This window comes from Telopea speciosissima, chromosome 2 (assembly GCF_018873765.1).
Source record: "Telopea speciosissima isolate NSW1024214 ecotype Mountain lineage chromosome 2, Tspe_v1, whole genome shotgun sequence".
Classification (NCBI taxonomy): Eukaryota; Viridiplantae; Streptophyta; class Magnoliopsida; order Proteales; family Proteaceae; genus Telopea; species Telopea speciosissima.
The window spans coordinates 67,804,690-67,832,200 of record NC_057917.1 but is presented as its reverse complement, the minus strand read 5'-3'; the positions used below and the strand labels follow the sequence as shown (position 1 = coordinate 67,832,200).

The 27,511-nt window shown below is 39.2% G+C and overlaps 1 protein-coding gene across 2 annotated transcripts; it reads left to right on the top strand.

Moving 5' to 3' along the window:
* Positions 1-372: 372 nt before the first annotated feature.
* LOC122652534 (apoptosis inhibitor 5-like protein API5) lies at positions 373-26,946 on the top strand. 2 transcript variants are annotated; one of them, XM_043846306.1, is made up of 16 exons: positions 373-572; positions 696-857; positions 6,431-6,530; positions 6,630-6,692; positions 8,798-8,895; positions 9,445-9,519; positions 9,747-9,896; positions 18,973-19,038; positions 19,121-19,186; positions 19,454-19,564; positions 19,978-20,067; positions 20,161-20,267; positions 25,878-25,992; positions 26,075-26,140; positions 26,227-26,330; positions 26,426-26,946. In XM_043846306.1, exons 1-16 carry the CDS (start codon positions 486-488, stop codon positions 26,607-26,609), a joined length of 1,644 nt encoding a protein of 547 aa, XP_043702241.1. In that variant the 5' UTR covers positions 373-485; the 3' UTR covers positions 26,610-26,946. The 2 variants fall into 2 exon arrangements, with proteins under 2 accessions (XP_043702241.1, XP_043702240.1); XM_043846305.1 differs by having other exon boundaries at positions 6,627-6,692.
* The last annotated feature ends 565 nt before the right edge of the window (positions 26,947-27,511 follow it).

The window sequence follows — 27,511 nt, the reverse complement described above, 5'->3', positions numbered from 1 at the left end:
AGCAGCACTGTCACCTGTTACTAACATAACACGCAAGCCGTAACCCTCGTTATCTTCTACGTTTCATTTTTCGTTTCGCTTCTCAGAAATTGAGACTCTTTACGAATTTTACTTCTTTCTCAGTTTCTCTTCCATTTATTAAAACCATCTATTTAACCAAAAAAAATTTTAAAAAACCATTTTTATATTTTGCTGCTATTATATTTCATCATTTAACATTTGATTTGCCCGTCTTTTCTTCTAATCCCCCACCCTCTCTCTCTCTCTCTCTCTCTCTCTCAGAAGTCGGGTCTTCTTCCTCTTTCTCTTCCGTTTATTAAACCCATCTAGAGCCTCTAGCTTTCCGTATCTACTCCATATTTACTGCTGTTCTATTGGAAATTAGAAGCTCGATAAATTCATTACAGGATTGAACCCTTGACTTCCCCCCTTCTTTTCTTCTAATTTCCCCCCCTTTGTGTGAGCTCTGCTTATCTGAAGCAGCAATGGTTGATGGGTCTGAAGATACGAGCGAGATCGAGAAGCTCTACGAGTATGGCGAACGACTCAACGAAGCCAAGGATAAATCACAGGTTAGTTTTCTACTTTTTTTTTTTTTTCTTCCTGTTCCTTTAGAACGTAGAAATAGGGCTATTAAAAGTAATACCATTGCTCGTTTGTGGATTATTCAAATCTTTTTTCTGGGTCTGAAGCAGAATGTTAAAGACTACGAAGGTATAATAAGAGCAGCTAAAGGAAGCATAAAGGCAAAACAGTTAGCGGCACAGCTCATTCCCCGGTTCTTCAAGTTCTTCCCCAGCATCTCCAGCCAAGCTGTTGAAGCCCATTTTGATTTGTGCGAGGAAGAGGAGCTTGGTGTAAGTAGCAGTTCTCTCTCTCTCTCTATCCTCCTCCTTTTCCACTTTAAATGCTGTGTTTAGGGTAGACTTCGCGTCTTGTGGGGTCTGGACTCTGGTGAGATTTTTCACTTGGTTTATATGATTTGTAATATGAATATGCTGAGGCGTAGTTATACAACAACAACAAACTCAGCCTTATCCCATCTTAATGGAGTCGGCTACATGGTTCCAAACAAAACAAAGTAGAGAAAATAGAGGTCACCACCAAAAAAGGGATGAAAAAGAGATGAGAAATGACAAATGAAATATGGAAAATAAAAGAGAAAGTATAAAAGATGAAAGATGTAAGTAAGAGGAAAGACGCACAGCCCAGTAAGTCAGGATAATCTCAGCTAAATGGGGTCTGCTACATGGATCTTTGCCCTCCAATAGGCTCTATCTGAGGCATAGTTATGTGAATTGAAATTCCCGTTTGCATGCCTTATGAGGTGTTGCAAATCGTAGATGGTGTTTTAAGGGCTAATCAGGTGATTGATGTGATCCGTTGCTTGTTTTGAGAAGTTATTCCCTAATTGTGATTGATTTTCGGTGGCATGTGGAGTGACTTCCAGTTTTGGTAACTCTAGTCGCTGTTCCTGTATTGTTGTCCATTCTTCATAAGCGAAGGATGACAGTCCAGACCTGCTGTTTCAGCTTAAACCAGTAAGGGAGAAATGAGTAGAAATTTCGTCAATAAGGTGATTACTTACTTTGAGAAACATTGATGTTCCTATGCTAGGCTGCCTGCTCAATCATGAGTTAATGAAGTTGTTCCATGTCATGAGTGCACTTTGGTTTTCATTCTCAATTCAAAGATTATTATGTAGATAAAAGTCTTATGTGAATATCAATCTAATCATATCATTTATTGGTTTGGGTGGAAAGATTATTGACCAGATGCGATCTGATGGAGTAAATGAACACTTATTCATTTTCACTGGAAAGTAGCAGAGATCCGCTGGCATAAGAAGGATTTTTCTCTCTTTTTAAGGTTTCAGATGGTGATTGTGATTACATGGAAAACTGAAGGAATAATGGGATTTGTGTGGATGATATTTCAGAGGTTTAGTAAGCCATCTTGGAATTTTCCTGCAGCTCAAATACCCAATGGATGGGAAGCCCTTCCCCGACACTTCAATTGTGCTAGAGTCTTGGTGCAATTACTCTTTTGATAGCTGCTTTTGCATGGCATTTGTGGGGGTGGATGTTCAAATTCAATTGAAATGGGCAGGGTTGACAGTACATGTGGTGACTGGTGAAAGAGTATTGCCTGAGTAAGGTAAGCAGTTTGTCGAAGATAAGCTGTTTTCTATGAGGAGTAATAACTATGGCATGTGTTGCATGGGAAGATGAAGTTTGTAAGTGTTTTGGTTTGGATATTTTTGGGGTAAAATTTATAGAAATCACTCCTCAGGTATCAAAGCAAATATTTGAGGTACACATGTAAAGCACCCTAGAACACCTGACCAAGCACTGAGGTATATTAAGAGGCAATAAAATGGAGTTCTTGTCAAATAACAAGACATTTGGATGGGATGCAGGGTCTATTTTAAGGAATGATACATTGATATTGTCTCCAATATGAACAAGTCGTGCAATTTACAAGAAAGCAGGGTGAAATGCATGTACAAGATTTTTGAGCAAATTGAAAGGTTTTTTAGGTCTTCCTTTTCTGGAAGCAGTCCACAAGTCTTCCTTGTATGTTGCTGATCAATAAAGATGACATAAATGGTTCTGGCTTATTGGATGTGGAAGTTAACTCTTTGACAATAATGTTAGATTACAGGAGGAACATCTCCCTGTGGATATTTATGGTGAATTCTAGTTTTCAAGGTTGATGTTGGTTAGAAAATGAATTTCCATTGATGTTTTGGTAGAAAGGAGTTTGTGTTTGGTTACTGTGCAGGTAGATTTTGTTACTTAATCCACTGAAGTTTGTGGCTGTTGACGAGTAGCTTGATTTGCTTGGGATGGCTTCTTTTCCTCAAAGCAAAGGGATTGAATTGTTTCTTAGGTACAGGGGGAAGCTAAAGTCTTACTTTCCATTTGTTGAACTTTGATCACTTAACGAATTTTGAGGATTCAGATAATCGGAGTTGGCAAGTTATTGCTTGTTATACAGGGGGATCTTAATCTGTTTTCGCTTACCTATGGCTATGGGTTGACCAACTTGTGACAATTTGAGAGGTTCATGAAATCTTATTTGTGGTTTAAATTGCAATGACTTGTTTGGGAGGTTGGTGATATGTCTTGGTGGAGGAAAGAAAGAGGGGGGGGGGTTGTTTATAAAACTAAGGAAGTTTCCCAATGAAGATGTGTATTTGGTTATGGATTTTAGCAGGTTTGGCAACCTTCTTCTTGTCGTTGATAAAAAGAGTTGGTATGCAAGCTTGGTGGTCAAGTCTGTTTTGTCTGGTGGAAACCATAACCATTGATTCTCCTAGAAGCCAAATTGCACTGGGTCGACAAACTTTTGCCTGAATTTTTGAGGAGGATGGTGTAGGGTTCTTTCCACTTTTTGAAAACAGGGAGAGGATTTCTAATCCTATAGAAGAATGTGGTGCAGAGGAAGTATTTAAACTATTTTATTCCAAAATTTCGAGAACTTTTCTTTAGGGGGTGCGGGGAGATGTTTCTTTATGGGGTCCAGGTTCTTGTGTTCTGCATTTGTTCAGGGTTTATGGAATAAGTCGGACCAGGTGGTCAATGACTTTGATTGGCAAGACCTATGCTGGTTACGTAACGATTTATGCTTAACTTTGCTAATGAGAAGCTTGGGTAATGGTTATAGTGGGTTCATGTACAGCATGAAATAGTTTTCTCCTTTTGCGATGGTGACGTTGTAAAATAATTCTAGTCTAGTTCAATGTTTTGTCATGTGGAAAGTTGATGTGGCAATTTTGATTTTTTGACAGTGTGGATAAGGATATCTAGAAAATGGTCTAGATTGGCTAGAGCCTACATGTCAAATTTCAGACTCAGATTCAGCCATATTCCCTTCCATGTGTCGGCATATTTCCTTTGTGTTTTCAGCTGTCTATTTCTTTTTAGAGAAGTTTCATTTTTTCCACTGGACTTTTGAAGCTTTATTTTGCCACTTGGCCAAGACCGTTTTGGCTGTAACTTGACGTGTGAGCAGGGGACCTTGGCCTGGGTCTACTTGTCCACAAAATTCCAGCTCTATCCAATTTGCCACGACAGATATTTGTGCCAATCTAGAGATACTCTCTAGTGCTGCTGGGCTAGAAAAATTTCACCCCCGTTTTTATTTCGGATTTCGGTCAGGCCGAAACACCAAAACGAAACGAGTTTTCGAACTATGGCCATAACACATAAATGATACCAAAGACCTACTAACCAGCAGGCTTGTGCAAGAAGGGAAAAAAATGGCTTTATGGTTTTTCAATTATTCCAATTTATTTTAAACAAAAATAGGGGCCACAAATGATACCAAACACCTACTAAACTGAAAACGTGTTTCATAAACAAAAATATAAATGATACCAGAGAGAGCTTTATTACACCAAAGTTTAGGGAAAGACGGAAAGTTATGTCACGTGTGTGTGTTAGATGGGACGTCCAGACCACTTGGGTTTGGGGATAGATTTTGACCCTAACCTGATTCATTCGCTGCTAATTAAGAGGGATAGAATCATAGAAATCTGTGGAGTTCGGGCAGTTTTGCCAATGCTGAACTTGAATGTATTAAGTAATAAATAGTGGTCAACCTGAATGTATTAAGTAATGGAGGGGACTTACTTATTTTACAAGGAAATGGGGGCAGAATGGTGCCCTTTTATTGGGGGGGGGGGGGTTGAGGGCATGCTAAATCCATTTGTATTCTGTTGGGACTGGCCTAAACATTGGGGTGATGCGATACGGAGTTCAAACAACCCTGTTTGGGTTCGCTATGGGCCCACCCAAGTATACAATATCCAATAAAAGGTAATGACTGAACCGTAACTGTATCAAAGGTAGCAAGCGAGGAGTGGTAGTGCCGTAATTAACCAAATATGAGAGGGGTAATTTGATAGAATATAGACAAAGGGCACAGGGGGATTTATAACTATTAACTAGGGGTAAACATGGAAGGATATCAATTAACGCATATAAAAAAAAATGAAAGAACTGTGGTAATAATGGAGAACGAGACATAAATGAGGGTTAAAGATGTCTTCAACCTCTCGTCCCAAACAGAGAGACGGAAAACACTACCACAAAGGAGGAATCTCTCTCACGGAGATCCGGTCGAGATGGGTTTGGGGTTTGATTCTCTACCAAGGATCTTCTGAAAATCCGATAAGCACACATCCAAACTAACAGAGGGCTGGTCTGAAAATTGTTGCCGGTGGAACAACAGAAATGAGCTTGATTGCAGCGATCTACTTCACACAGAGGAGGTATTAGGGCCTGGGATTGTAGGGTTTGAATCACCCTAGGGTGATGATCTTACGCCCAGAACAGGAGGAGAAAGAAGAAAATGTGAAGGAGAACAATTTGATTCTGTTGGTCGGCAACTACCACTCAGATTAACAGAAGCCAGCGAAGAGTGATAGCAGGAAATAAAGATGAAGAAACGGGAAGGAAGAGAAGGGGAGAGAATGGAGAAGGAAGGGATCCTGGTACCATTATCAGGGGAGAGAGACCTTGCAGGCTTCACCTAAAACAAACTCAATTCATTCTGAAAATTCTAGTTACATATATATAAATAAGAAATTAAAAATCTGAAACAGAAATTTACTCAAGTAGGAAACGAAGAAAACCAATTTAACTCAATTAAGGAAGCCCTCCATAGGAATGCTGTAATGGTAGTAATCTGTTACAAATTGAACTCTAACAAAGTAAGCCAACAAGATAAAGGAAATAGGTTCATAATAAATAAACTAATATCCTAAATATCTTGCCCTCCCTACTTTCAGGTTTGAGATGGGTTGCCAAATTCACACAACCTACCCTGACCTGTTCAGTAAAATTTTTTAGATGTGTGGGATAGCTGTGATGCTCAAACTAGTTGGGCCCTGGTTGATGGATGTTTACCCTAATCTGATTTGTTTGCCTCTCACTAGAGGCTGCGATGGGTTCATTAATTGGGTTTAAAAATATTAAGATACCAACCCAAACTGGGAAAACGAGGTATGTTTGCTGGTGGCACATCATACTCAATTAGTTATGGTTTGCGTAGTTTAGTTTTAACCCAAAACCTGACCTAGCTGCATATTCATTTGGTTTTTCTGATCAATAGAACAAGTGGGAAAGACAGATTTTGAGTGGTTGGGTTCCGGTCAAGGATTGCCATTGCCTATGCTTAATGTCATATAAATGGTTGTAACAGTTTGATCTGGCACTTTGTTGAGAATCATCTGATAAAATGGTATCTTTTAAGGGAGTGGAAAAGAATGAATGAGCATAGCTCAGAAGGAAACGATCAAAACAATACATTCAGTTTTTGGGGAACTGATTCCTCCCTCCCTCCTCCCCCCCCCCCCCCCCCAAAAAAAATGAACGGATGTTTGTATGACATAAGTCAAACTCTTGTTTCTGTTCATCCACAGATCCGGGTGCAAGCAATACGTGGACTTCCTCTTTTTTGCAAGGATACACCAGAATATGTTTCTAAAATTGTGGACATTCTTGGACAACTTCTTACAGCTGGTAGTTTGATGTTCAAATTATTCTTTGGATGCTTAGTTTCCTTTCATTCTTTTTCGTTTGGTAATAAATCTGATCATGGTTTGGTGATGCTTTTAGAAGAAAATGTGGAGCGTGATGCGGTGCACAAAGCCCTTTTGTCTTTGTTAAGGCAGGATGCAAAAGGTAACTAATCTCGTAAAAAAAATTATGAATTTCAAGTTTTACGGTCCACCTGTTATCTAGGAATATGAATTGGTTCATTTTGGTTAATGCCTCTTTTTTCTGATTCTCCTAGATTCTATCATACTACTGTTTTCTTATGTGCAACAATTGATTTGACATTTGTTGTTTGCAATACATTAACTTGAATGGATTATTCTGATTGAGTTCTTTGGCTCTGGATGTATTGTGTGCTGGTGTGACTAGGGACATATAAATGTGAAACTAGAACTTTGGAGGGAAGGCATGGCATCTGAGGATGTCGGCAAGTGAGATTACATTAATTGCAACTTTAGTGACGACTTGCTCAGGGGTGAGGTGCTGTTAGCTGATCCAGGGGCGTATCTGGTGGGAGCAATCATTTGCGTACTTATATTGTCCACAAGAGAGATAGAGCTGGCTTGATCCTGACTTCCTGTAGAGCTAGAGTTAGAGCTAGAGCCAGTTGTCTGAAGGGGAAGGTTAATGGGGGGATATTTACCCAACAACAAATAGGTTTACTATCCCATCCACAACAGGATCTGTGAGTAACTCACGGACAGCAAGCTATTACCAAGCAAAACTCCTAATCTAGGGTTTAGAATGACCCAAGGTTTTGGTTAAATATTCACAACCAGCAGTATAACAAACCCTCAAAACAGTAAGACGACCAATGGTTGGACCTCAAGTATAGACACTTTACCAAATTAGAAACTTGCAGCCAGATTTAGAAACAATGCTCTAAACCATCATCCAATCATCAAAACAACATGAAACTTTGAGTGTAAGCAGGATTCCATATTCAATCCATCATATACAAAATCAAACTAATCCATCAACCTAATATCACAGTTCAGCAATTCACAGATTTAGTAACTAGGGCTGTAGTAGGAAAACTCACATTCCACAAGTCTGATGGTCACCAACTTACAGTGGAGTCATCTTCTTGTGCTGAGAAATCACCTTCCAAAATATAAGGATGATCTGATGGATCGCAGGAGGGATCAGGGATGTACATAACTCAATGCCAAATGACCATAAACTTGTGTAAGACTGTCACAGGTAAGTTCCACCACAGGGAACTTGATTCCCTTCAATATAATTTAATTTCAATGTTATAACCCTCAGCACTTAAGACTTATGTCAGCAACTTGTAATAGTGTTAGCAGGAAAGAAACTGAAAATAAAATAGAAACAATAACAGCCACGATAGGAGAGAAGAAGAAGAAGGTTGTGGTAGTTGGTTGAAGCCTCCTGTATGTGAGGTGGTTCTTCAAGGGCTAAGTTATTCTCTCAGGCCCATGGTTTGAACTACATTCTTGTCCTGGGTGGTCATTATGTTTGTGGTTGAGGCCTGGAGAAGGATCAGCTGATGTGATAGGTTGGATAATCATGTCAATGGTCCATGGTTCTCCCATCTATCAGGGTGTGCATGTCTTCTCTTTTGAACTCCTTTTTTTATTGAAAGCATGGTTGGTCAATTGCTTGGCAGATTATCTCACTAACCAATGGGTTGTTAGGCCTGCCATTTGTTGTGGACTATCTCATGTGTGTTTGCACGATCTTGTTATCTTGTACAGTAGGTGTGATCTGATTTGTTCCGGGGGCCCTAAATCAAAGACCTTGTATTTGAGATGGTTTGGTCATTCAATATGAAAAGAGTGACTGTTCTATTGATCAGTGTGTTCGTTCAATTTGAAGGCTCCGAAAGGAGGAGGTATAGGCAGAAAGGATATGATTTTATCTGTGAAAAAGGGAATTTGCTACATATGCATTATTCTAGATGTGGCATATGATGAAATGGCAAGATAGGTTTATAGTGGACTCTAATTAATTGGAACAGGGCATGGGGGCTAATTGTTGTAATGAGTAAATGAGCCATCCATTTGTTATATTCTGTATTCTCTGCAAAGAAAGTTGCCTCTGATTTCCAATGTGGTAATGTTTCAGTCTTGTCCTTCCACCCCTTTTATGATATTTCTGATATGGTTTTTGTGCATGTAAACCAACTCTCTTCATGGTTTATTTTGCAAAACCTGGAAACTCTTTTATTACAGCACTTCTCTAGCTAATATATGCACTTGCTGCAGCTTCTTTGACGGCCTTGTTTAAGCATATTGAGAGCACCGATGAACCAAGTACTGATGAAAGTATACGTGAAAAGGTTCTGAATTTTGTTAGGGATAAGGTGAGAAGCACCCTTCTGTAACTTTTGTTTCGATCTCTTCTACATTATATTTTTATGTTAGTTTGAGCATATTGGGTCTAGGGCTACGTAAGCCTTTCACAGGTCTGGGGTTCCGATAACTCATCTGCTGTCTTAGGTTGAGAGGATCAGGACCTATTGTTAGGTGAGTCGCATCCAAAAACTTATGTAGGCAAGGTCTCATGAATGAAAGATCATAAGCAGCTTGATCAAATGACTTCCAACCATCTGATCAATGTATTATTTTTCAAAAATTTCATACACTAAATTTAAATTCTTCTAAACACTGTCAGATATATAGAGATAAATTGCTTGGTTGGGATTATCCATTCAAGTGATTTGTCATGTAATTAATCCTTTAGTGGGCCTATATGATGCTAGGTTCTGATCTTGATCCATTGTGAAACATGTGGCAGTTGCAAGCTTTTAAGGCCCCAGAATGTTGTAATGGCTCTGTAACCCAGACTCAAGACGATGCCTATTTTTATTGCATTTTACTATAGTTGAGCTAAGTGCTTTCTTATACTTTAGGTCTTTCCCCAAAAAGCTGAACTTTTGAAGCCTCAAGAGCAAATGGAAAGACATATAACTGAATTGGTGAAGAAAGTAAGTTCACTATCTTATTTGTTGAGCTTAATTTTTTTTGTTTTCTCTGTATTTTATTTGTGATGGTGATCTCTATTTCTGGGCTTGCTTTCCCTTCGTCAGTCATATATCTTTGCTGGGTTTTTTTGCTTCCACTTCTTGAGTGTATGTAATGATCTAAAGTTTAATTATGGTATCTGTGAGATTGCTAGAAGATTCCTAATGATCTTATTGAATGCTATTGATAGAGTTTACAAGATGTGACTGGAGCAGAGTTTAAAATGTTTATGGACTTCTTGAAAAGTTTGAGCATATTTGGAGATAATGCTCCCCCAGAGAGAGTGCAAGAGTTAATTGAGATTATTGAGGGACAGGCAGATCTAGATGCCCAGTTCAATGTAAGTTATTTATTGCCTTTGGCTTTTGGATATGAAGAAGTTGTCAACATGTTATTTTATCTTCTGTTGTGGCTGTTATTTATGGCCCTGTTTGTGCAAAGTGAAGTTCAGATGGCTTTCTCAAACTGTTGCTTGGCTTAATTGTGCCCTGGATCTATCAAAGGAATGTAGTGTCACACCTTCCATGTGTTCAAATCGGTTGTGATGTTTGGATATACTTGGATAATATTTTTCTGACTTTGTTTTTACTTATGATGAGGCTTAGTTGAGTTTCTCCGTATTGTTACTATTGTAGGGAAGAAAATTTCGACCACTTGCCTTGCAAAACGCATATTTGTTCTGTTCCTTCTATTTCAATTCATTGAAAAACTAAATGATGTAGATCGAAGCATAAAGAAGACCAAAGAAAAAATAAAAACAAAAAGTTACTGTTCACGTGAACTGTACCTAGTGACACTGTTCACGTGAACAGTTATTTGGGGGCTGATATGGACTGCGGCCTTAGAGTAGTTGATTTTTGGTGTTGTTTTTATTGTTAGACACTTATTTAGTTTCCTATTTGAGTTGTAATCCTAATTGGGAATCCTAGTTCTGTTAGGAATCCTAGTTAGAGTCTAGTTTCTATTTTATAGGTTTTATTTATTTGTTTCTTACTTAGATTAGGATTGGGTTGTTTAATATAAATACATGTATGTGGCTGAACAGAAAAGAGAGTGATTGAAGAGAAATGAGCTATTGATGAAGCTGTGAGATGTGGCAATGGTGAGATACCATGGGGCGTGGGTGAGAGGATGATGAGCCGAGATAGCTGATCCTATTCCCCCTTCTATATCCCTTTCTTCCTCTTCTTCTTATCCTTTTATGTTCTACTTCATATGTAAACATGAAATAGCAATAAAAGAGTTTTAGTTACTCAATTTTTGTTCTTTTTATTGTATTGATCCTGCTGCAATTGATCTCCCGCTGGTTTCCCTGGTGCGAGGTCGATTTTACATTACTAAATATCATATTACACAGGCAATGATTTAGATGCACTGCCTTGGACCGACCCAAACCCAGTTGGGTATCTAGATGGTGATGAACCGGGTCCAGTTTGAGTCTTGGTCTATTAAAATTTTAGGAAGTTTATTTTATTTGGGAAAGTATTATGAAATCTTTTAATTTGGGTAGGATACGTAGGAGATAGATAGCAAGTTATTTCAGTTTCAGTTTTAGAGTCCAACGAGGAGTTGTTGAGTCTTTGGTTTTTGTCTTTGTTTTTCCCCTTTAAATACTTGCATTGTAATTAACGTGAGAACCGATTGAATAGAATGGAATAGTTGTAGTTTGAAGTGCCCATGTGACTGTGACTTGTGCGATCTCCTTCTTCCCCCCCCCCCCCCTTCTCTCTTGTGCATTCCTCTCCCCGCAACTCTGATTTCTTCTCCCGATTTCCCTTCTTCCCTATCGGCCCTCCACCAGGCAACCTGGGTTCTGAAGATTTATGATGCTCTGGTTTTTGCCTCCAATAGTTTGACAACCAAGTGTTACCATGGTCAATCCTTACCTTTTTGGAATATAATTTTTTGAATTAATTATTATTATTAAGGAAAAGGGTGGGCATGCCACCATGGTGCCCACCTTGTGTCTGTCTCTCTCCCAATCCCCATGGAAAGGACCATCCTACCCCTCCCATCCCACCCTGCCCATTGGTCAAGGCCGCCTGCATACCTTGGGCAGTGTGCCCAACTTCTGCCCTTGTTATTATTTTTATATTTTTGTATAATGGAATTTTTACTCATCCCTATTGGAAGACCTGGTTTGAACCATTTCACCTGGATGGAGTTTCATTGAACTCGACAACCTGGGTGAGTTAAATTATCACCTGGGTCATGAAAATGCAAAGGCTTGGACGGTTGGACCTCACTTTTTCCTTGAGTTGGGAAAAAGAAAAATGTAAGAAAACAGAGAAAAAAGGTTATCTTTTTCCTTGAATTAGTGAAAAAATTTTAGAACAGAGAGAGATAAATGGTGATGTACACCTCAATGTCTAAAGAATCAGGATGGTTTTTGACATATGTGCTATTCTGTGGGGCCTAGTCCTCGGCTCAGTCCTTGGCTAAGGAATTGTGTATCTAGTTCTAGAAGTAAGAGTTTTTCCATTCACTCTGCCTGGATGAGGAAATCAATCTACATAAAATAGCCACATCACCTTTTACTTCCAACTGGGACCAAGTAAGAGATAGGGAGAGAGACGGATCCTGAAGAGGGAGCCTTGATCTACTGTAGCCAAATCAGCTTCTCCAATCGGTTTGGGAGGAGGAGGTGGGGGGGAGAATGGTGTTCTTGTCATGGTTCCTGATAGTGATACTGAGACTTGCTGGCTCTGGATTGGCATTTCCTTCAGTAATACGACAAATGTCATGCTTCTCATTTCAATGACTTGAAGATGGATGGTAATCTTATTTAAGTTGCAGTAGTAATATGGTGCTTCTTATTGAGTTGCATCCAAATTTACGATTTCTATTTCTTATTTCCTCTGTAAATTACATGCATACTTCATTATATTTGACCATCTAGAAATTCTCTCTAATGTATTTTTTGCTATCCGATGGAACAAGCAGTCTTTTTGTTTTTCTGCCTCCCTTCAACAACAACAAGAGTATATGTTCATTTCATATAAAAGATGTAATTATAATTGATTATTGACATGACTTTCAAAACCCCCAAATGTGAAATTGAACTCTCTATGGATATTAACATTGAATAAAAAGCAAGGTATACTGTCTAGAAGAGAAACAATTTCTGTTGACCACATAAAACTGTTTGGTAACTGAAGCCCAGTCTATAGGTTACCGGCTAATATCTGCATAAATTTGGAATAACACCTGAGATTGTCTTAAACTGCCCTTGCATTCCTCTCTTTCGACAAACCCCAGACCATTGTATATGGTAGCTGGTTTCACAGAAGCTAAAGTGGCTCTTAAGCCATTGAATGAACAGCTACATATTCAGGCCATGTTAAACTTACTCCAAACAAATAAAGAAAAACGCATTCATACCTCTTCAGTCACATTAAAATTAGGAACAAGTATGATGCAGAACTCTCCTTACAATAACATAATTTCAATTTACCCTCCCAGTAACATAAGGAAGATCGCTTCACCCTTATGTAATGTTAGTTCTCAAATTGCCAATTCTTTAATTGAAGATCATCTAAAATCAGAAGCTTATTTAGAGTCGGCACCCTTTAGGGGGAGTCTTGGTCTCCACTCTCCAAGCACTCTTGTGATTCCATTGCCTGAAATTTTTGATCTAGGCCTTCTCCTCTGGGAGTTGAATTCTGGAAAAGCATCTTTTTCTCTACCATTTTGAAGGTACGGAAACCTCTTGGTGGAGGGCCGGTTAGAGGAGAGAGACAATCTGAGGTGGGATCTCAGAGTTGCAGGGAGGGGAAGAAATCACGCAATCGCAGGCACGTAGGGCAAAACCCAATACTTTCCTATCCAATTCTGTGTGTCCAACATTGGGTACATGCAGTTATATAAAGGAAATTAACAAGACTCCTAATTAGACTCTAAAACTGAAAATATCTTGCAAACCAACGCAAAAACTAAGTTGCCTATTCCTACCTATCCAACTTAAACAAATAAAAGACTTGAAGAATAACTAAACTACTTCCAACCCTTGTTGGACCAAAAACCCAGGTTGGGCCGGTTCTGTCTAGGTTTGGGTTTTCAAACTCGGTCATGCTAGTGCAACCAGACAAGTGCTACTGCATCATTTTTCCTCCTCTGAAAAAACTCGACTCCATCGAGTTTGGAGTTTGGACAAGAACCGAGGAGACCATCTGACTTAACATGCTGGGGTGAAAATATCTTGCTGTCCGCTGAAGCTTGATAATGTAGCTCACAATAGGATAAGGATCCTATTAGAGGCCAATCAACAGGATCTAAATACAGCTGCTGGTCTAGCTAGGCAGTTTTGGCTGTTTAGGGCAAATCTAGGGTTTAGGCTAGGGTTATGGATGAAAGTAATATATGGTAATGATCAGCAGGTCTAGAAGGTTATTTTGATATAAAAATATTGGGATTTGGATCAGTTTAAAATTCCTGCAGAATTAGGGTTAGGGTTTTGGGTTTTAGAAATTAAGAAAAATTACCAAAACTAGGGTTTTGAGTTGGAGATTGGAGTAGGGTTTTTGGTCAGATATTAGAGGGGTTAGGGGGAAGGTTCGGCTGTAATATGGGCTGGATTGGATGGCTAATTAGGTCTGAACAGGTTTTTGGCTATTTAGGGTTTAGTGGAGATGAAGGGCAATTAGGGTTTGAGTGATGGGAAGAGGCAGCAACTTAGATCGAGTATGGAGGGTGTTGAGGAGGAGCTGTGGTCAAAGTATGAGAGGATTCTGATGAGGGAACAGGTTTGGATAGGTTCTAGATAAATTAGGGTTTATGAAATCAAAACAAAAAATAAAGGGCTCGAATGAGGAAGGAGAATGGAATGATAAAAACAAAAATTAAACTCAAACTCATCACTGGAATCCACCGGCAGCAGCTTGAATGATGAAGGATGAAACCACCTTCAGAGAGACATCCTCCCAGCCGTCACGGCGTAAGGAGCCGCAGGAATCCACCCACCCTTTCCACCTTGAAATCCACAAGGATGCACCCTCAAAGGAGCAGAGCAGCAGCAGCAGGAAAACAGTCTTTTTTTTCAAATTTCAATGTGGGGGAGCCTCCCACGATTTCTACTTTTATAATAAAGGGCCAATGGCCAAATCCTAGTACAAACTAAAGTCCCTTCCTTCTAAAATCGTGGAAGGGAGAAATTTAATCTAACTTAACTAATTTAAAACAGTAAATTGACTAAGATACCCCTACTAACTTAAAACAAAAGAATCTAACTTAAAACTACTAATTTAAAAGAAGATTCCATACTAGCCAATAGGATATAAGGACCTATTGACCAATAGGAACACTTCACTTAAATTAGACCAATTGAACCAATTGGATGCAACCAATTTTAAACCGGTTCAATCTAAAAACAGGAAAATAAATTAAGTATTGGGCTAATCCCGTATGCAACCTATATACCCCTAGTTTAGGCTCATTAAAGTGGCCTAATACATAAAAAAACCCTTGGAAACAAAGGCCCAACATGTATATAACCCATCCCTAGGCCTATTTCTAAAGAAATAAGCCCTATTTGGTGATGATTCTGCATCACTTGATCGCCGGAAGGTCCTTAGCTGGGAGGAACTTCATTTCGAGTCCATCGTATTTAAAGGATTACTTGTTCTCATAACCGCATTGTTGAGCCTTCTTATCACACAATCATAGACGCCCCAAAAGGATGTGACACACCTTTAAGGGTTGGACATCACATTGCACTTTGTCGACCAACACGCCAATAAAATACGTGAGCAAACATTAATCGTTGATCTTAATATTAATGTTGTTCACCCACACAACTTTGTAGGGGTTAGGATGCGGCTGTCTTTAAACTGAGTTTGTGAATATCTTTAGAAGCGTTCTTTGTGGGGGAGCGTGGTCCCTGTGCGTGGGCCAATGAGAGCGCACGTGTTGGCATCATGAGAAGCGGGATTTCCGCCTTTCATGGGGTGCGGAGCGGTCATTTCGCCCCCTTTGTGTCTGGGCGTGGCCTGTACATTCCCCCACATGAACTTTTCTCCATATTTATATATTGCATAATAAGGTGTTTTATGCTTCAAAACTGTATTTTATATGTATCATAAGCACATCCATGCATTGTTTTACCATTTTCATGCGTATCTTGCATCACTCTGATAAGATAGGTCTCTTAAAATAACGCCTACAATACCCAGTACAGATACTTAGATCCTTGCTTTTAAGATATTTTTCTTTCTAAAAATACCTCTGCTTTTATATCAAATTTTCTGTCTAATGTCATGAGATCAACCCCGACTATAAAAGCTCTAGCTCTTTTTCTCTCTCCCTCTCTCTCGCTTGCGCATATGTGTGTGCTGAAGAATCAATACCTGTTGAGAAAATGGAACATTGATTTGATCAGCATATCCCTTTCCTTTTCAGGAATCTGAACGATGAAAACTAGCAAGGTTCTCCTCTATGATTTCTGAAACTGTTAAACAAAAATCTAGGCTTGGAACTCCTCTGCCATGATTCCTGACTCTGTAAAAGAAACAACTAAAATCTTCAAATCCCTATGATGAGAAGAGAAAAAATCTCAGAAGACAATCAATCAATTGGGTCGGGAATTCTTGGATTGCAAATCTCAGTATTATGTAATGTAGCCTAGGTGAAATAAATCTCACTTAGGACCAGGTTCTGTCTTAGGGCTGGCCGAATGGACAGATTAGGGTTACTAGGGCAGAAGTTAGGGTTAGGAATGGGAGATTGAGTTAGGGTTTATTGGATAATGGTCTGCAGGTTTTTAGGAGTCTATTAGTATAGGATCTAACTAGGTTTAAATAAGAAATAGAAATTCAGAATATTAGGGTTAGGGTTTTGGGTTTTAGGACTAAAGAGGATAAAGGGATCTAGGGTTTCTAGAGGGAATCAGGCCAAGAGCTTCTGGCCGAGTGTCACAGAGGTAGGGAATAGGGTTCGGCTGAAGTATGGGATGATTTGGATGGCTGGTTAGGTCTAGGCAGGTTTAGGGTTGCTGGGGTGTAATGGAGAAGAGAGGAAATTAGGGTTTAGTTGTTGAGAACTTGAGATGAAGGCTGCAGGTTAGGTCGAGTGGAAGGTCTGCTGTGAGGGATCTGTGGTTAGAAGTTTAATGAAAACTGATGGTCAGATCTGTAGTTACGAAGGAATCCTAGTTAAAATAGGAGTTGCAGCTTTAATGGGGTTGAGGGTTATGGAAATTGATAGAGGATGTAGGGCTGGGTTAGGGAATAAGAAGGAACTAATTAATTGCAGAATTCTGTAACAGCTTACTTGTAATAGAAGAACTTCAATGGCAGCAACTCGAAGAGCTTGATTGAAGAAGAAGAAGAACCTCCCGATCTGCGAGATGCAAGGAGTCGCTGGATTTCTCCAACCTTAGCCCTTGATATAACTCACAAGGGGTCTTGATATGACACACAAGACAGAGAAGCAGCAGCAGTCATGGCGGCAGCAGCAAGAAGAAACAAAATTTCAAACATAATAGGTGGGGGAGCCTCCCACGATTCTACTATTTATAATAATAAAGGGGGGCCAAAAAGCCTTACAAATAATCAATCTAAAGCAATCCTAATCAGATTAGGAGTTGGGATTCCTAATCTGAATCCTAATTATAAAACATAGAATAGACTTATACTCTAAATAGGAGTATAAGTGTAAACAACTAAAACAAATAAGATAAAATACGAATCCCTCTAAAATCGTGGAGGGGAACTAAGAAGATAAACCATGAAAAAGACTGTTTTAACCCTAGGCTAAAAGAACAAACAAATAAAAAGGCTCCAACGAAAAATCAAAGAACAGCCAAATTAATCATGGTTTCGGCTTCTGCATCATTATGTCTAGTAGTCAAAGTGGTCTTAATCTCATCTTGAAAATCAGATCCAAGCCAAGATCAGAGTTTCTCAGTTTTGATGGGTTCGCAATCTCTTCCGCCTCGGCATTGGTTTCTATCTCTACCCTACCGTCATTGGCTGATTAGCAAATTCTTACTACGTTTGCAGAGTTGCTGTATCTATTTTGGAAAAGGGCAAAAGTTGAGGGAGGTTTAAGGCATTGTGTCCCTACTCAAATCAAACTTTTTTCTCCTTTTTTTTTAACAAAAAATTCCCCATTTTCTTTTTGCTTTCCTCCTCGTTTCCTCTGTTGTGGAACTCTGTTTGCCCAGCTCTCTGATGGACCAGTTGAAAGCCATAGACGAAGGCAGAACTGGGCATGGTCTAGAGCTCATTCTAGCATCTTAGACACCCATTGAAGAAGATGATGTGTTTGAGGTTGATGCTGAACTGAGATACGCCATGCAGCAACCTAGAAATGCACCCTAGTTGGGAAAGTGCTCAGCATTAAGCTGTTCGATGGCAGACTCTGCAGAAGATCACATGGGGAGCAAGGTCAGAATAGTCGTGACACAAGGAAAATAGGCTTTGAATGTTGAGAGCCATGACATGAAGGGGGTTGTGGTAAATAATTTTGAATAATTTTGAAATGTCAAATGGGTTCTAGAAAAAATTGTGTCAGCCTCCCAGGTTGTATTTTGGATTTTATCTATGTAGATCAGTGTGAAAACCCCTTTTTCCTTTCCCTGTTTATACTTTTCTCCCAAGATTGTCAAATCGTCTAGGTGATGGAATGGCTGGTTGCCTAGGTGTTGCCCAGGAACTGGAAAGGCTAAATTTTGGCCCATTCTTCTTGATCGCTTTTGCACTAAGTTTATATTATAAATGACACTGATAAGACACAAAACAGCCTATATACTCAAGGAAATATGTTGGTCTCTTTAATTCCTTGGCTGAACAGGTAGATCATGTGGCTTGTGTTCCACAGGATTTTGGTTGAAGTCCTTCAGATAGCAAAAGAAATCGGTCTCTACTGTCTACCACAAAACCAAATTAAAAATAGGAAGTCTCCAAACATAAAGCTAAAGTGAACTTACAAAGCATAGTTCACATTCACAAAATACATGATTTGCAAAACTGGACTATAAAATTTAATTGTATCTTTTCTCTTGTCCAGCATTAAGTCCATCCAAAAATGATTCTAAGATGCCCACAATAACAGTCAGGTTGCCAACATTGAGTCATTTACTCATTTTAGTACATAAAGAGCAAAAAGCATAGTAGCACTTGTCCAAAAAATAAACTAGTATGTCCTTAATCTTCATACGGAGTGCTCTAATTTTGTTTTCAATAGTTTTATTCAGTATGGGTCAACAGGCGGTTTGCCAATCAAAAATAAAGCTAGGTGCACGCCTAGATCAAATTGCCTACGCAAGGTTTGCCTGTATCCCCATTTACTGCCTGGTCGCCTTGATAACACTGTTAATTTCTCTTCCTCCCACCCCCCACCCCCCAAAAAAAGAAGCCAAATTCGCAGACACATTGACGATGCTGGCTTTAAATTATGATGCTTTTATCTTGATACTGCAGGTTTCAGATGTTGATCATATTGACAGATTGATTTCATGCCTCTACATGGCTCTTCCATTCTTTATGGTATGGACTTGATTGTCTAGGAACTCTTTCCCCAATTTTGACAAATATTAGATTTTTAGTTCACTGAAATCTTATTTTCCAGAGGGGTGCATCAAATAGCAAGTTTCTTAACTATGTGAACAAGCACATCATACCTGTTTTTGACAAGGTAATATTCTGAGTTTCTGTGTCTGTTGGTATTATGAACCATGAGAGTTTGTTTTTACATTTTTTCTGTATGAAAGTATCTAAACGAGCACATAATAAATGTTCTTTTTTTGAGCACAAGCACATAATAACTGTTTTTGGTATTATGAACCATTGAATTTCACTTCCAGGTTTCTGCGGTCCTCCTCTCTCTCTCTCTCTCTATAACGCATCGGGTTTTCATAATGTAGTTACTTCATTTTGGTCTAATGATGCTTTTCCTTGCCAGCTTCCTGAAGAAAGAAAACTTGACTTGCTCAAGAACCTTGCGGAAAGTTCACCTTATACGTCACCACAGGATTCACGTCAGCTTCTTCCTTCTATTGTTCAGCTTTTAAAGGTACCTTTTTTTCTGTTTTTAAATTTTGCAGACAATGTCTTTAGTGCTATAACATAGGGAGATTTTATTTTGGTAATCTGAGTTGCCAATTGAAATCCATGGCAGAACTGTTGCTGCTATTCTCGTATTTTGGCCTTTCATGTATTTATGTTATGAAGTTTATTGATGATGGTTAATATTATGCCATCCTTAATAAATACTTTTTAACTGTCTTTCATGCTAACTCCTGCATAATGATAGTTTTAAGATCTCAGTCTGCAACTTTCACCCTATTTAATATCTTAATTATTTAATGCTTTCTGTCCCAAATAATTGAAGCTTTAAAGTTATGACCATCATTTTTCTGTCAATTTATATATACATTTTTAATGGGTCCTTGTCTTATAATTTTCCCCTGCTGATTTCTTGCCCAGAAATACATGCCTCGGAGAAAGGCTGGAGAGGAGATGAACTTTACTTATGTTGAATGCTTGTTATACACATTTCACCATTTAGCGCATAAGGTGAATGAACTTCTCAGATATCATTTACTTGGTTGACTTGCTTTTTGGTCCTCCTTTTTTGGATTGATACTTATTTAATCCATGCTTTTGCAGACTCCTAATGCCACCAATAGTCTCTGTGGTTATAAGATAGTGACTGGTCAGCCATCAGATAGGCTTGGAGAGGATTTTTCGGAGTGCTACAAAGATTTCACTGAGAGGTGACCATTTTTCTTTTGAAGTTTCTCTTATCTCTCAATTTAAATGAAAAAATTCATCTGCCTATTCTCTAGTTCTCTATTTCCAGTAAGTGAATATTCTTCTTGATAGAAAAAGGGGATAGAAGATGATGCCTGTTTGACTGTTTCTCAAATATTAACTATTACAGATTATTAAATGACTTATAACTCTGTTGTGTTGTAGTATTGCTAGTAGTTGCTAATATTAACTGTTACAGATTGTAAAATGATTTTTAGCTCTTGCAACAACAACAACTCAGCCTTATCCCAACTAAATGGGGGCAACTACATGGATCCTTGCCCTCCAATTAGTTCTATTCAAGGTCATACTTAATACAAGGCGTAAGGTATGCATGTCTTTCCTCACCACTTCTCCTTGGGTCATTTTAGGTCAGCCCTGGCTCTTTTAGTTCCTTCAATCTTAATCAAATCACTCCTCCATACTGGAGCATCCAAGGGCCTCTGTTGAACATGGGTATGCTACCTTAAACAACTTTCTTGTAGCTTATCATGTATCAGAGCTACTCCCAAATCAGCTCTAATATGACCATTCCTTACTTTATCCTTCCTAGTTTTGCCACACATCCATCTCAACATCATCTCCGCTACACGTAGTTTATCTACATGATGCTTCTTAATTGTCCTATAAAATTTTCCTTTAGTTTTTAAAAGAATATGTTGATCAGACAACACTCTGGATGCACCTCTACACCATCCGTCTTATTTTAATTCTCCGCAAAACTTCATCCTCTATATCACCTTTATTTATGATTGAGCCCATATCAAGGTTTTAGGACTCGGTTTAGCCTTCGGTTTCACCAAGTCACAAAACCAAGTTATGTCGAGATCTTGGCGAGTGTATGTATTTTTTCCCGTCAAGATTCGGTGGTGGGTTTCGGTGGTCATATGGCCAAGTAGCTCCTGAAACTTGACATCCACCCTATTTTAGGCCTTCTAAACACAATGGAAACATTAGTTGTTACAAATTCAAACCCAAAATGGTACTTTGACTTCGGACCCTAGGTTGGTAGTTTACGGCGGAGGTGAGCTCTACGCCTGTACCCTAGGCTATTCCACATAATAATTAGAACACATATTATTAAAGTAGAGGTGTAAACAACTTAATTAAGCATTAGGGATAAAAAAATATCAAACCATAATCATAGTTGAGCATTAGGCATCATATTCATAATCATGCATTGTGATGGTTTGACGGTTTGTTAACAATTGTTAGAAACTTGGAAAGAGACATAGATTAAACAAATACAAGTGTAAGTGTGTAATGAGTGTCTGGCCGAATCATCAAAAAGACCATGTTGTTGTTGTTGTTGTTGTTGTCGAATAAAGCTTTGGTCTGATTGAATTACAAACGTTGGCCATGACATATTATGCTGGAAGTAACGCTCGAAGTCGTCCACAACAGCCCTATAAACTGAATCATCAGTGTACTAGAGGTACTCTAACCTAGGGTATATAATGTAGTCCTAGATAGGTAGGAGACCTACTAGGAGCCAAACAACAAGATCAAACAATAAAAGGGGCTGCTGGTTCGAATGGACAGCACTAGGATTTAGGTCAATTCCTAGGGTTTGGGTTGGATATTGGGAAAGGGGTTTATAGGGTATTAATGGGCAGGTCTAGGGGGTCAATATGGTATTAAAAGGTTAGGGGTTGGATGAGTTTTGAAATTCTGCAATTCTGGACAGAATTGAGTTGCAAGTTTTGGGTTTAATGGAGTGGAGGAATGGAGGGGTTAGAGTGGGAGTTTGGGGCTGAAACTTGGATCGAGTGTCAACAATGATGTAAGGGATGTATGCTGAAAGTTTGGTTTGAAACTGATGGACAGGTTCGAAGTTATGGAGGTTTCCTAGTAGAAGTAGGAGAGAGAGGTAAAACTATAATTTCAGACAATCAGCTTGGTGGATGGTGCTGAAATTTGAATCGAGTCTTTCTTAGGTTTTGAGGAAGACTCGATCAAATTTTTAGCAGGTTCTAATGGTTAGATTTGGCTGGGCAGAATTCTCATGAAAGTCACCTTGTATGTGACCTTCTAGAAGGAAGAAGAAGAGTTGCAGAATTTTTTACTTGTTGCAGGTCTTCAGTGACAGCAGCTTTGAAGATGAACAATGGGGTCTCCCGATCTTCACAATGCAAGGAGTCGATTGGAGATCCACCAATCCCTTCAACCTTGATATTACTCACAGGGCAACCTTGATATTACTCACAAGGCACACTCACGAAGGAGCAAAGGCAGCAACAAAGGCAGCAAGCATAAAGCTAATTTTTATTAATCAAATTCGTATGTAATGCTGGCCTCCCTTACAAACTTATATAGAAGACTCAAAAATAGATTTAGACACTAAAAAGGAATGGCCTAACTTTATCCCTAACCTATTAGGTAACTTAAACTAACTAGGAAACTAAAATACTAAAAGAAATAGACTCAAAACATGGTTGGACTTATAGAGTCCTAATCAAACCCAACTTACATCACATGACCACTTAAGTTGTCACATGACCACTTAACCAAGTCACATGATCACTTAAATTGAACCAATTGGATGCAACCAATTTGAACCGGTTCAATTAAAAAACATAAAAATAAACTAAGTATTGGGCTAATCCCGTATGCAACCTATATACCCATATTTTAGGTCCATAAAAGTGGCCTATTACATTAGAAACCCATGGGACCAAAGGCCCAACATGTCTGTAACTCAACCCTAGACTTATTCCCAATGAAACAAGCCCTATTTGGTGATGTATCTGCATCAGTATATATCTCCAAAACGTAAGGAACTCGATCGATAACCACCGCTTCTAGATGGTGCCCGTGGAACCCGAACTGGCACCAACATGTATGGCTGGTGGCCCGAGAACCCAAAGATGCTTTCCACAAAACCTGATCCAATGTGTGATTGACCCTCGTACTCATAGGTAGAGGGTAATGATGATAAAGAGCCAGCCTGACCAAAGGCTCCAAACTTACCATACCCAGTATAGTGACTATACTCGAAACCAATGCTCCTCGTGTCATATATGGATGATGGTGCATGTCATTGCTCCCCATGAATACCATTCCATACTCATGCCTCCATTATTGTCAGTCAAGCTCTTGATCGTGTCATCTATGCTATCTTATTGCTCCCCAAATGATGGCGTGAATCGGTGACGTGAGCCTCTCCTATAGGCAAGTCCACCATGGTCCTCATCCTATGTGGCATGAGTGTACTGAGTCTCTCCTGTGAAGCGCACTGGCTTAGGCATAGGCTCTGGCTCTTGGTAGTGATACCCTTAGTTAGTAAATACGCGTATTATACGCGTACCCAAATTTTTGAACACATAATACTCCCATCCCCGCATTTTCCCATATTTTTATAAAAAAAACACGTTTTTTAATCGATCGAGTATTATACTCGTATAATTCGTGTATTACCCTTTCGTCCCTTTCGATTTGCGTTGAACATCCAACCCTAGCAGGCAACAGCAGCCGCCCTCCATCTCCAATCATCCTCCCCATCTCCGTTCAACAAAGCTTCGTCGGCGACGGCGACGGCGACGTTTCTCCTTCCACTGTTGTTCGGTTAGTATCCCTTCCTTTAGTTCCTATTGTTTGCTAATCAAACCAAAAATCACAAAGTTCCAACTGCATCTCCATGGAAAATAGAAACAGAAAGCTTTTCTGAAAGCCGAGCAAAAAAGGCTTTGAAATCATGGCAAGTATGGTTTGATTTGACAGTGTTTCTGAACATTGTAAGACAAATGCTTTTCTTTAGCTTATTGTGCTTGTCTGAGAAGTGGGTCTGTGGCAAAAAGCCCAATCATCCAGTTCAAGTTACTCAACTCATTCTCTTCTTGTTCTTATTTTCCTCCTCTTGTTTCTCTGGTCTTTGAACTTTGATGGTGGTAGTGAAGCAAATGAATCTGGTGTGATATTGGCGAGAACAGCTCAATCTCTATTTTATTTTATTCTTGTTTTTCTGTCTCTTGTAGCTAATGTGTACAAAAGAGAAATGGGTAACAGTGGAGATCCATATCTGGAACTCTCCCTCTTGCCTTGTCACTTGTGTCCTTAGAGACTATTTTATGGGGTTTTCATGGTTCCAGAACACATTATGTCTTACTTTTTTTTATGTTTGATGAGATGTAATAGACTATTATATTGATATTTTATGTTTTACAAACTACTTTATTGATATTTTGGTATGTTAAATGATAATCTTAGAGATGTAATATAGGATATTATATTAGTGTTTATTTTAGTTCATAAAATCATGATATTATTTTGTTTATTAGGTGGTGAATGCATGTTATATAATGAATATATGTCTGTTTTTTTTAGAGTATTATTGCCGTCTATGCCGTATTATACCCATATTAAACGTGTACCGTATTATTATCGTATGCGTTTTATGAAGCCGGGTCTAGTCCGTTTAATTGCCGTACGTATCCGTTCCCGTTCAATTGTCGTTCCCGAACTTACTAACTAAGGTGATACCCCCATCACCATCATCACTACAAGTACCATCACCATCACCACTACCAGTACCCAAACCTGACAACTTAGGGTTCTCATCATTAACCCCACCAGCCTGAGACTCGAAAGGTTAGGGTGTCTGTGAATGCACAAAGCCCTTGCGAGACGACATATACTCGTCCACGACAGTGTTATTGATGAAGCCTGATCTCAGTCCAAAAAGTGTTTTGGTGGTTCTTCGACGGGCCGTTTCGCCTTCAAAACTCGTCAGAATGGCCAAAAAGTGCATACATCAGCACTGTAGGCGCTGACTTCTGTAGAGCTCATCAAGATCTTCACTAAAGTACTATACACCTACCATTCAATGTGAGACGTACTCGTAAAATAATACTTCCAAGTTTCCTATTCAAGAGGAGATAGAAAGAGACCTTTTAATGTTCCTATGACAAGTCTTTCCGGCTTTTTTGTTCGATTTCTTTGCCAATTCTCTCATCGTGTTGGATGAGTTGATTGTTTGATTGTTTGATTGTGGGGACCCATCTTCCTGAAGTCGTGAACAAGCTTCCGTTAATTATAGTTTCCGTTTGGGAAACCAACCCTTGATTAACTGCAAGAAAAAGGATAAAAACATCTTTGTATTTCTTTGTATTTTTTCATGTATAGATTTACAATGAAAGGCCAGGGCACTTGTTGGAATTACGAAAAGATCTAAAAAAATGTGAATTTTTCTTGAATAAACAATCCTGGAAAAGTGTTCTTCCACATGGCATATGGCTCTTGATGAAACTTGCAGTTGCAATGTAGAAAGAGATGCTCTGGGGAACGTATGGAAACTTTCTGCGTTGTCAACTCAGCGACTGTGCTTGAGTCATTTCAAAACAGCAATGCTTGGCTGGTTTGGCATAGGCTCATAGCAACAAACCCATACTCTTTCTTAAAGTGCAGGAAAATATTAAAATATGTAATAAATATAACTCCTGACAAAGAATAGAAGCAATATATGACTCATCAAGTGACTTAGGTGGCAACATTGAACTTCATATAGGTGGAGAAATGGTATTTCCGACATTTCAGAAATAATTTAATTGACATTGTTACTGTTGTTGATGGTGCAGGCTGAGTAATGTGGAGGAATTAGCTAGGGCTACCATGAAGAAATTAACTCAGGGGATGGCGGAACATGGCAAGGCAATGGCAGCTGCTAAGACTGATGAAGCAAAGGCTAGCATTGTGAGTTTCTTCTTGGGAGGTTGCAGTCTCTTGTGTAGCTATCTGGTTAATTTAACTTATGATTATACCATATTCTCTGCAGAAAACGAAAAAGCAGAATACCACAACAGGATTAAGAACCTGCAATAATATACTGGCAATGACACAGGTGAATGGAGGAAATAGTTTCCTGTTCATGTATGCATGACCCGTATCCATGCTTGTATTGATTTTCTTAATTTCTTTTTATTTCAGCCACTGCATTCAAAATCACCTTCATTTGCTGGGGATAAGAAAATCAATTTGTCATGGAAAGAAGCAGTGAAACCGTCTACACCTTCAACTGCTGCTGCGGCAGGGTAGGGAGAACTTTTCCTTTATCATTGTCTCATGTTTTTTCTCTTGTTTCATGTTCTTTATTTTCTGTTAGCTAATTTATGTCATTCCGTTGCAGTGCAAAGCGAATGGCTACTGCCACTAATGGTTCAGGCAACTCTGCAACGAAGAAAGGAAGAGGTGATGGTGGTGTGCAGCACCAGCTTGTCAACAGGGCATTGGAAGGGTTGTCTCGTGGTGGAAGAAGTAGTGGAAGAGGCAGGGGGTGGGGTGGACGTGGAAGAGGAAGGGGTTATCGCTAAGGCATACTTATATGCGGAAGCCCTCGAGTGTATTGGTTCTCTTCTGTTTGTATTGGGCCTCTTTGAATTTTGATTTCTTTACTTAGAAGCTGATTAGAGGTTTAGTCAAAAAGAAGCTAACGAAAGATTTAGGTTCATTTTGAACTAAATAGCTCTTTGTTAAAATGTCTAATTAGATCCATTTATGAGGGATTGGATTGTGTTCCCAATCCCATCTAATCAACCTGATTACAGCAGCAGCTTGTAAAAGAAAAGAAAACAATTAGAAGAATGGGATTGATACTTTTGACATCTTCTCCTGTTTTGGATTAATTGTTTATTACTATTCAGGAAGCAATCTATAGTGCATTGAATAAATAGATGATCGTCGAACACCCCCCCCCCAAACCCCCAAAGGAAAAAAAAAATAGGTGTAAAATGGATAGGGCTCCTCTCCAGGGAGTCCAGGGGCATCCATCAGATCTGGGCACACTGGGATGCCTGCTGGGCACACATCCCTGTGGTCCCAGCGACCCAGTGCTGTTGGATGCCTCCTTGGGCACTAGGGTCCTGGAGAGGAGCCTAGTTGAAAAACTCTTTTCTAGTAGTCTTTTTCTCATCATCACGGGGAACGGATCATACCTAGAGGTGCAAGTGTGGCCTTGTCGGCCCGAACCCGCCCTGAGCCCGAACTGGGTCTGGGCTGAGATATCTTGGCCCTGAAGATGGGTCAGGGCTTTAAATTTCTAACCCTGAGTCAGGGTCGAGGCTTCGGCCTGAGCCTGGCCCAGCCCAGGCGGACCTTGTTTTAAGTTATACTATAAAATATATATTGATATAATATATATATTATAAACTTGAAATGTCATTTTGTTATATAATATATTATATATGAAGATAATAAGTGATATAAATATTTTATT